This window comes from Coenobita brevimanus, chromosome 56 (assembly GCF_032717465.1).
Source record: "Coenobita brevimanus isolate Jiangsu-jjx chromosome 56, ASM3271746v2, whole genome shotgun sequence".
Lineage (NCBI taxonomy): Eukaryota > Metazoa > Arthropoda > Malacostraca > Decapoda > Coenobitidae > Coenobita > Coenobita brevimanus.
Genome location: NC_137009.1, coordinates 38,553,153 through 38,564,156, shown reverse-complemented (window position 1 = coordinate 38,564,156; position 11,004 = coordinate 38,553,153). Strand labels below are relative to the sequence as shown.

Here is an 11,004-nt window from a genome sequence, read left to right as displayed (position 1 = left end):
AAAACAGACTTTCAAACCAAATGGACTAAGAAGAAGTCCACTGGATGTTTTTCGTACCTAGAAAAAAAAAAAAAAAAATCATACCAAAAAGACAAAAAGTACCATAAGTTAGGAAAGTATTGTGGGCAGCTATTTTACACAGTCTTAAAAAAAAAGGGGGGGGGTGCTACAAGGAAGTCAAAAAAAAAAAAAAGAAAGAAAGAAAGGGCTTACAAGGACATAAAAAAAAAGTCAAATGAAAAGGGTTACATGGAAGAAAGAAAAAAGAAAAGGGTTATATGGAAGTAAGAAAAGAGAGAGAGAGAGAGAAGAAGAAAGGGGTTACAAGTAAAAAAAAAAATCAAATGAAAGGGATTACAAGGAAGTTTAAAAGAAAAAAGGGGAAAAAAAAGAGATGAAAGAGGTTACAAGGAAATCCAGAGTGTGTTTTGCGCAGCTACTTGACGAGGTTAGTCTTAATCCAGTCCTCGTCCAGTTCATCCAGGTCCCTCATCTGGAACACCTTGGTCAGACTGCACTCCTTCACCACGTGGCTGTAACTGCCAGCATACAGCATCTGCAGTTGTGGCTGGCAGTCTGAAACAATGTCGGCAGTGGTTAGGGAGATGGTTGCAAGCACTCTCCCTCTCTCACCCTTATGAATGGTTGATGCTGCTGTGAATCCAAACTCAACTGAATGGAAGATTAAATACAGTTGTGCAAAATTATTATAAAAACATGCTGTTGTACTAAAGGTGCTTTTGAAATGAATAAAATAATCTGGCCCAAGCAGAAAGAAAATAAAAAATACTGGCATCTTTCCACTGAAATTAAACAACATAGCTACTGCTTCTTTAGTAGTGCTGTAAATTCGTGGAATGAAACGCCTTGCAAAGATGTAGACTGCGAATAAACCACAAACATTTAAAAATCTCTAAAGGAACTAGCTTCTAATCTCAAGCAAATCATATTTATGTTGGAATAACATGAAAATATGACAGACAAAACTGCTGTTTCATTCAGAAGATGAACGATACAACCACTGCACATCATAACACTCTACAGGTATATGCCTAATCTACAACAAACAGTTTCAACAGAACCAATACATCAGTTCAGTACTGTACATTATCTCATCTTTTCCCCAATGCTCTCACCCCCTCACCTCTTGGAGTGGTGAAAATGAAGGCCAGAGGATACGAAACTCTGCCATCGGAGTGCGTGATGGCCCATGACAGGAGGACATAACGGGGTTGTGTGTCTGGGATGTTGTTGCGGAGTTCCTCAACATCCTCAAGCTCATCAAACTCCTCCTCCACCACAATCTCTGATGATGCCTGGTCAACCTTCACTGTTTGAGGCAAGGTGAGGCGAAGTGGAAGAAGAAAGGAGAGAAGAAAAGAAAGACAGTGAGAGATGAGGAAGGAGACCACAGGAGAGAAGGGAAGAAGACACAGCAAGAGGGAAGAGGAGGGAGGAAGTGCAAGAGGTTAACATGAGATGCCTCTCCTAAGCTGAATAAAACTGTCTAATAGCAACAAGAATAAACAAAGTGGATGTCAACTGGATTCTAATGGTTAATAGTCAAAATGAGATGCCTATCCTAAGTTGAAAATAATTGTCTGAAAGAAGTACAAACAAAATACGTGGATGTCACATGAATTTGAGGGACTAATACATTTACCAGTGACATTCATTTCATTAGTCAGTCTTCCACTTCATCCTTCTGTTTCATCCATTCCTTTCCTTCTCAATCTTCCTCCAATCCACATTTCTTTTTTTACTCTTCCACCTTTCCTCCGCTTCTCATGTCCTCTCTCTCTCTCTCTCTCTCTATCTCTCTCCACTCTTCCATTCACCTTCCATTCCCCTACTCACCCCTTCCCTTTCTCTTAATCCTCTCTCCCCTTCCCCTTCCCCTTCTTTCTCTCTCTCTCATTCACCTTCCATTCCCCTACTCACCCCTTCCCTTTCCCTCGATCCTGTCCCCCTTTACTTACTAAGGATGGCGGCGTTACTTGTGGCGCGACGGAACCTAAACTTCCGCACCAACTCCTTCAGGGCAGGGCTAAGGGTACATAAGGGCAGCGCCTGGGGGAAGGAAGGTACGGTACATGACAGAGTACACGTAAGACAAAGTTAAGCTATATCAAGTGAATTTAAACATGTAAATACCTAACCCTTACAGTTTGAAGTCTCCCTAACCTGAATAAAAACATCTGGATATCTCACCACTAGTCTGAAAAATCTCTATGAACTGAATTTAAAAAAAAGGGGGGGGGGGACAGCATGAATAAACTGTAAAAGTATTCATCAGACTGAAGGGGCTAATTTTTTATACAGCAAATTATATTCCAACCACAAATAAATTAAAAATCAAAAGGGGACTCATGAATAAAACTGCTCAGTGACTTCCAGATTAAATAATGAAAAATACACCACATAAAGATAGGGGTTAAATAACAAGCAATAATAATATGTAGGTTAAAGTTAAGGTGCTACTATGAAGATCTTTTTCATTACTGTACAGCATGATACCTCCCTTTCCTTGGGGGAAGCAGCCTAGGTATATAGATAGATAGATAGATGATTTGAAATGGTTTGTTCTCCCTGATGGATATGGTCACTCCCTGTAACTTGAATACTAAGTCAAGGTTGTATGAAATTTGATAAGCCTTAGTTGTAAAACAGGAATATGTGTCCCTGGTTAGTAGGCAAACTGTCCCTCCATTCTGATTACAAATGATCATCAACTAAGCAGAAAGGGATTGGTACGGATCTTTGTCTACTTAGAACAAACTTGCTATACAGTAGTTAAAGTACTGTAGATTATGTTAGATTGTTAGAAACAGGTTAGTTAGCTAGACCACAACCAGTTAGTGTAAGCTATTTTTCAGGTTGTTGGGTTTGCTATTCATTGTTAGTACCAATATCCTTGAATAATACCATACTTTTGGTTATAAGTCACCTCAAACACTAACCTTACCCGAGTCTCTGTCTCTAACTTCACATTACTAACACACTACTGAAGAAGCTGTACTGACCCTTTACTGACTTTGTGCTCACCAACTGTAAAGGAAATATTGATATCGCTACAGTATTTTAAAAAGGTTACATTCCCAACAGATTGCAGGAATGGTTGGGAGGTTATCTGCGGGTTTTGGCACTTGGTTTAGCTTCCAGTCCGTACAAAATATCAGCTGTACCACGGCCAATATTAATAAGGAGATTCCCAAAGAGGATGCATGGTGTCTTTTTTTTTTCTTCGGTGTGTGTGTGTGTGTGTGTGTGTGTGTGTGTGTGTGTTAATGGAGTGAATTAAAACTGTCTAACCCTTCATTCCAACAATCTTATTCTTAAACTGAGTAAAATCATTAGCCATTAGTCAGACTATGGTAAAAACATCTACAGACTGAAGATGTTTAAAGGTTATGGCTGTTAATGAAGGCTTTATTGTACAATGCTGGGCTTTAATCACAGTTATGTTTTGCTAAATGCTACTTTATCTGTTATTAGTTTTATTTCAAGATGCTTAAATTACAAAGAATACAGTTCCGGATTAGTCTAAAATAATAATGCATCCACAGTTTGCTACTATAATGGTATATGGATGATTTAAGTTTTTATGCATATTTCAATCAATTACAACATATTCTACTGACTAGGCCTAACTATTCTCTCCAACAGTCTATCCACCTACACCATAATGCTTTTTCTTTCAAGGGATGGCTTTAAGGAACTGATCTCTTGGCATATTTCTCTCCTTTATTTATAATCAGTCTTTCCAGCTTGTTTTTACTCAACTTATTCTAATCATCATCAATGGCATTTCCTTATTGCAACTCTCATATAGCACTTCCTTGTATAACACTCCCTATTTCAAAAACATTAAAAATTAATAAAACAAAATTCAAGCCCTTTCACTTATTCAAGATGGCTGACATGATGTAAAGTTGTCCACTCCAATACTGACACATAATTCATGATCAAGATAGATTTTTTTCTTCCATAAAGCAGCAATACTGTAGAAGTGAATATGGTCGTGAGAGTTTCATTATTTGGATTTTTTATAAACTGAACCTTGCTCTACATTGCAGCTTTACTTCATTTCATTTTCCCTTTATAAAAAATACCAAACTTAAGTAGCCATAAGGACCCTAAAATACTACTACAAATACCTATAGATATGCCACATACAACATAGATACTACCAATAATACACCCCGTCTGTTACCACGATTAAATTACGGTCGTACTCTTCAAATAGTACCGTTTAAAAGGCTCAAAATAACTTAGCAAAAAAATAAAACCCTCCCCATTTCGTAGCACATACCATTGTGTAGTTGTGCAGGAAGACACTATGAAATCCCTCGTCTCCTCACTAATTTCTCTTCGTCCCTCTTAATCAGCACCGGTATCCCCTGTGCTGGCCCTGGATTTAATGTTTCTGGGTAACTGCAGGTGCTGTCATACCCCGGGGCCAGATAATTATGATAGCGCTACGTCCTGCCCAGATAGTGAAGGGAGGTTGTTGTGCTCGCTTCCTTGCCAAAACGTTGCTTATGTAAATGAGATGCAAATGTTTAGTGTACCTCGGTTTTTGCTTAGAGGAATATTACTAGTCATATTATATACTTTTCCTCCAGAAAAACTATCACATTTAAAATTCTAGTTATTCATGGGAGGTTTTGCAGATTAAACATATCATTCAATCGGCTGTAAAGACATATCAGTGTTAACATTATTAACCAGGAAGTGTTGTAAGGATTCACAAATAATGTAAGCCATATATGTCCCTCATAAAGAACAATATTATTCAACCAATAGACAGGAAGCTAATTTCGATTAAGAAGGAATAAAAGCTATCCGTAGATGGGCGTGTTGACGTGAAGTTAAATGCCGCTTCTTTTAAATCCCCGCTGTCGCCTGGCTGTCTGCACGAATCACGCTGTACTATATAACCACATTGCTACCAAACTCCTAAATCCTGAATCATCTCTTACAGTACGTCATCAGCGCTATTCTTTCAGCCATCATTCAGTCTTGTATTGACCTACCAGGAGCGTAGGGGCCCGGGGTTAGGCTAGTCAGTAGGCTTGAGGTAAGTGACCATTCACTTGCTTTTGAGTAGCTTTTTGAACAACAAATATCACCTTATCTCTCTCTCTCTCTCTCTCTCTCTCTCTCTCTCTCTCTCTCTCTCTCTCTCTCTCTCTCTCTACTGTATATATATAGAGAGAGAGATTGCATTCAATGATAAACAAAGGAGGATCGAATAACCCAAAACCAGTCAACATTTTATTCCCATTCACAAGATCACAGTGAATAATGTTCTGAGTGTCATGGGAGGCTGCGTAACACCTTCTCCTTGGCGACTTATTCTGCATATTACACCTTAACATTCTTTTACGTGTTATTTTTACCATTTTAATATCGAGTTTCAATCAGCTACATACACGAGGATAATAAAGTGTAATAAGGAGAATAAATCCCTAAGGAAGAGGCGTTACGGAATCTCTAAAAAAAGAACCCACTTAGAATACATCCTAAACCTAAGGCCATTGAAGGCTAGAGAGTCAAACTTTAACCCCTTCAGTACGAGGCCAGTGGTGCCAGAGGGAGGCCTTCACGTGGTGGCACTGATATAATTGGTGGTGGAGCTGCCTGGTTGTATAAAGGTCCCTCAATGCTTCCCTATCCCCTGAATGGAGGATGGTGGATTTTCTACAACAACAACAACAACTACTACTACTACTACTACTGCCACTGTACAACAACAATGATAATAATAACAACAGCAACTACTACTACTATCACTACTACTACTACTAATAATAATAATAATAATAATAATAATAAATTCAGGGAGACCTCGTAGAGAAAGGGTTAATGGGAGTATTATATTGTTTTTAAATAAGGTCTTAGTACATAAATATATATATATAAATAGGTGAATATAGCAATGAGTAGATGTATAGACTGATAGATAGATAGATATATAGATAGATAGATAGATGGATGGATGGATGGATAGATAGATAGATAGATAGGTAGGTAGGTATATAAATAGATGGAGAAATAGATAAATGGATAAATACACGATTAAACGCTTAAAGAGATAAAGAAAGAATGAATGAAAGAAAAGAGAGAGAGAGAGAGAGAGAGAGAGAGAGAGAGAGAGAGAGAAAGATGATAAGTAGAAATTAATGAGTATATAAGCAAACAAATAAATAAAGAAAGAAGTTAATAATCATAAATTCTACTACCTACATAAATAGATAAATAAATAGATAACTAATGGATAAATAAATAGATAAATAGACAAATAAATAGATAAATAAATAAATAGACAAATAAATAGATAAATAAATAGATAGACAAATAAATAGATAAATAGATAAATAAATAGACAAATAAATATATGAATAAATAGATAAATAGACAAATAAATAGATATATAAATAGATAAATAGACAAATAAATAGATAAATAAATAGAACTTAAAAAATAGGCAGGTAAAGAAAAAAAGAATATAATAAGAGAGTCATTTTAGGTCACAGCGAGGTCAATTGAGGTTACAGGGGTCATTTGAAGTCAAAGATGTCATTTGAAGTCATAGAGGTCATTTTAGGTCAAAGGTCACGGGGTGAAAGCGAGGTCACTTGAGGTCACTGCGAGCTCATTTGAGGTCACAGTAAGGTCATTTTAGGTCACAGCGAGGTCGTTTTAGGTCAGAGGTCACTTGAGGTTACAGCGAGGTCATTTGAGGTAACAGCGGTCATTTGAAGTCACAGCAAGGTCATTTAAGGTCACAGAGGTCACTTGAGGTCACAGCGAGGTCATTTAAGGTCACAGAGAGGTTATTTTAGGCCACAGTGAGTTCATTTGAGTCACAACGAGGACATTTGACGTCACAGAGGTCATTTGAGGTCACAAAGATGTCAATTGAGGTCACAGTGAGGTAATTTGAGGTCACAGCGAGGTCATTTGGGGTTAGAGCGAGGTCATTTGAGGTCAGAGGTTACTTGAGGTCACAGTGAGGACATTTTAGGCCACAGTGAGGTCATTTGAAGTCACAGAGAGGTCATTTGAGGTCACAGCAAGGTCATTTGAAGTCACAGCGAGGTCAGTTGAGGTCACAGAGGTCATTTGAGGTCACAGAGATCATTTCAGATCATAGCGAGGTCATTTGAGGTCACAGAGAGGTTATTTTAGTTCATTTTAGGTCACAGGTTATTTTTGGTCATTTTAGGTCACAGAGAGGTTATTTTAGGTCATTTTAGGTCACAGAGAGATTATTTTAGGTCATTTTAGGTCACAGAGAGGTCATTTGAGGTCGTTTGAACCCATTAGAGCCCTGTACTGCCTGTCCAATCGCTGTCTGACAAACTGGTAAAACTCGTACTCCAGGGTGAAGCTCAGCCTGAGGTGGTCCTTGGCTGCCCGCTCCACTGAGGGCTTGTAGAAGTTGGTGTTGGTCTTGACTTTGCTGCCGTGGAGGTGGTCTGGCAGGGAGAGGCGAAGAGGAGGAATATTAGGAGAAAACGAGAAGTAAAAGGAGAAAATAAAGATGCATTAAAATAGAAGAGGAGGAGGAGGAGGAGGAGGAGGAAGAGGAGGAGGAGTAAGAGGAGGAGAAAGAGGAGGAGGAGGAGGAAAAGAAGAGTGAGTGAATATTAAGACAAAACAAGAAGAAAAAGTAGAGTAAAAGATGCATTAAAATAGATGAAGAAAAGGAGGAGGAGGAGGAGGAGGAGAAGGAGGGGAGAAAGAGGAGGAGGAGGAGGAGGAAAAGAAGAGTGAGTGAATATGAAGACAAAACAACAAGAAAGAGAAGAAGGCAAGACGCATTTCATTTACATATGGCTGAGTCTCAATTAACTACTTTTTCAAAATCTGTTTTATTTAGAAGAAGAAGAGGAGGAGGAGGAGGAGGAAGAAGAAGAAAAGAAGGAAGCGTGAGTAAATATTAAGACAAAACAACATGAAAACGGAGAAGAAAAGATGCATTTACTGTGGCAAAATCTGTTTTATTTTAGAAGAGAAGAGGAAGAGGAGGAGGAGGAGGAGTAGGAGGAAGAAGAGGAGGAGGAGGAAGAGGAAGAGGAGGAGGAGGAGGAAGAGGAGAAGGAGGAGGTGAGTGAATGATACCCAAGTGCCATATAGCGAAAATCATATGTTACTAGAAGATAAAAAGGAAAATGATAATAATAAGAAGAAGCATAACTAAGAGGGAGAGACAGACAGAAGGAGGAAATAAAACAAATAAAATGGTTATTGAGATGTAAAATAAATCATTAGGGATGTGGTATTATAAGATTTCTCCATTACAGCTATTTCCATTTAATATATGCTACTTCTACAACCCAAATCACTACTACTACTACTACTACTACCACTACTATATTGGTGCTACTACTGCCACTCCTACTGCTACTATTACTACTACTACTACTACTACTACTATATTGGTGCTACTACTGCCACTCCTACTGCCACTATTACTACTGCTACTATTACAATATTGGTACTACTACTGCTACTGCTACTACTATATTGGTACTACTACTGCCACTACTACTTCTATATTGGTACTGCTACTACTACTGCTGTTATTATTATTGTTATTATTATTATTACTATTACTACTACTACTACTACTACTGCTACTACTACTACTGCTACTACTGCTACTACTACTATGACCACTACATCTACCATTATTATCATTACTACTTCTACCACCACCACCACCACCACACGTACCGTAATACACTTTGGTCGCCCCGTGAAAGAAGCGTGGAATATAATGCTGAAGGACGGTGAGGGTCTTATTCCACTCCTCCACCACACCCACCACAGCCCACGCCCTCTCTACCACCTCCTTCGCCACCTCAAGGCCTCTGGAGTCGCCGAAGATGCTGGAGATTGCGGGGAAGGTCAAGTGAGGTCATACAGGGTGAAGGAAAAAGGTGATGATGAGGAGGAGGTGGAGGAGGAGGAGGAGGTGGAGGTGAGCTAGGTTAAGTTTGGTCAGGAAGAAGATGGTGAAGTAGTAGTAGTTGTAGTAGATGAAGAAGGAATAGTAGTTATAGTAATAGTAGTAGATGAAGAAGAAGGAGTAGTAGTTGTAGTAGTAGTCGTAGTAGTAGTAGAAGAAGAAGAAGATGTAGTTGTAGTAGTAGTAGAAGAAAAAGGAAAAAAAAAGATGATGATAATGATGATGATGAGGAGGAGGAGGAGGAGGAGGAGGGAGAAGAAGGTGAGCAAGGTTAAGTTTGGTGATGATGAAGAAAAAGATGATGATGGTGATGATGATGATGATGATGAAGAGGTAGAAGATGAAGATGAAGAAGATGGTGAAAATGATGATGATGATGAAGAAGACGAAGATAAAATTAAATACATAAATAAATAAATAAATAACTGAATACCACACTCACAAAACGACCCAGACAGAGCAAAAATAAAAATAACAAATAATATCCTTTGTTGTTGACTCACGGGCAGTATTTATGATGACCGCAGAAAAATTCGATGGTGTGGCCCAGTACTTCTCTACCGGGCACCCACCTGCATTCCCAGTCACCCTTAGACCGTAAACACGATTCTAGATCCTGGAAAAAAAAAAAATAGGGGGTTTAACTGGGAATATCTGTCTTTTTTTAATACTAGGAAGAAGGAACCAAAGGCCAGGAGCCCGCAAACCGTTCCTTCCAAGATAAAAACATAAACAATACAACGGTGCCAAATTCAAGATTCGTTCACTTTGAGATGCCTGGACACACTGCGTTTAAGACTGGGGAACATAGGAAATGGGAAATACAGACAGGAAGACAGTTCCAGAGTTGACCTGTTGCATGCATGAAGGACTGGGAGTAACGGTTAACTCTTGCCTTAGGGAGTTGGACAAAAAAGGGATGAGAGTTTGTTGCTAGACGGGTGTTACGTGCCCGTCGTAGTAGTGAAGGGATGCACACACACACACACACAAACACACACACACACACACACACACACACACACACAAATAGAAAAAGGGTGTAGACTGTGGAATAGAAAGATACACACACACACACACACACACACACACACACACACACACACACACACACACACACACACAAATAGAAAAAGGGTGTAGACTGTGGAATAGAAAGATATACACACACACACACACACACACACACACACACACACACACACACACACACACACACACATATAAACACAGATACAAATAGAAAAGAAATGTATGTGTATAATTACTGTAGACAAGACACACACACACACACACACACACACACACACACACACACACACACACACACACACACACACACACGTCTTCTAACCTTCCTGAGAAAAGATCTAGAAGGGAGTCTGGTGTCCGGAAACGCCGCGTGTCTCTCCACCACGTGATAGGGCGCGCGTGCATGATAGTACCACGAGACGGCACGCTCCACGGGGTCCCTTATTACGCTCACTCTTATTGGATTGCGGTACCCGAATCTGGCGAATTAGAGATTTTTATTAGTCTCTCTCTCTCTCTCTCTCTCTACTACTGCCACAGCTACTCCCTCTCTCTACCACTACTATTACCACTACCCTCTCTCTACTACTACTACTACTATCACTACCCTCTCTCTCCTTACTACTGCTACTCTACTAATCCTACTCCTGCTACCACTCCTCCTCCTCCTCCTCCTCCTCCTCCTACTACTACTACTACTACTACTACTACCACCACTACTACTACTACTACTACTACTACCACCACTACTACTACTACTACTACTTCTACAAATATACTCTTTTCACCAAAACTTGGCCCAGAATTCATCCTTTATCATCTTGCCACATATACTGCAGAAAAAGACAATACTACGGCTCTACATTCTTCCGTAGCACTTCTTTGTGACTAGCATTGCCTTCTAGCGTTACACCACCGCTACAACTCAGCGCTGGCGATGGGGAGATGGCAATTTTGGGCCAGGTTAAGGTGAAAGGAGTATATAAACAGGA

General features: G+C 39.4%; 2 protein-coding genes across 2 annotated transcripts in view; both read right to left on the bottom strand.

Moving 5' to 3' along the window:
* Nucleotides 1-436: 436 nt before the first annotated feature.
* GMF (Glia maturation factor) lies at nt 437-7,128 on the bottom strand. The gene is made up of 4 exons (XM_080273904.1): nt 7,078-7,128; nt 1,980-2,070; nt 1,145-1,330; nt 437-576 (listed from the first exon to the last, which is right to left on the bottom strand). The coding sequence occupies exons 1-4, from the start codon at nt 7,126-7,128 to the stop codon at nt 437-439; spliced, it is 468 nt and encodes a 155-aa protein (XP_080130030.1).
* A 177-nt stretch (nt 7,129-7,305) lies between these two features.
* The window catches only part of LOC145401721 (uronyl 2-sulfotransferase homolog pip-like), a 22,458-nt gene continuing 18,759 nt past the window's right edge, over nt 7,306-11,004 (bottom strand). Inside the window, exons 4-7 of the mRNA XM_080273903.1 lie at nt 10,335-10,491; nt 9,484-9,596; nt 8,746-8,900; nt 7,306-7,484 (exon numbers count right to left, since the gene is read on the bottom strand). Coding sequence (XP_080130029.1) covers nt 7,306-7,484; nt 8,746-8,900; nt 9,484-9,596; nt 10,335-10,491 — 604 coding nt within the window. The remainder of the gene's footprint in view (nt 7,485-8,745; nt 8,901-9,483; nt 9,597-10,334; nt 10,492-11,004) is intronic.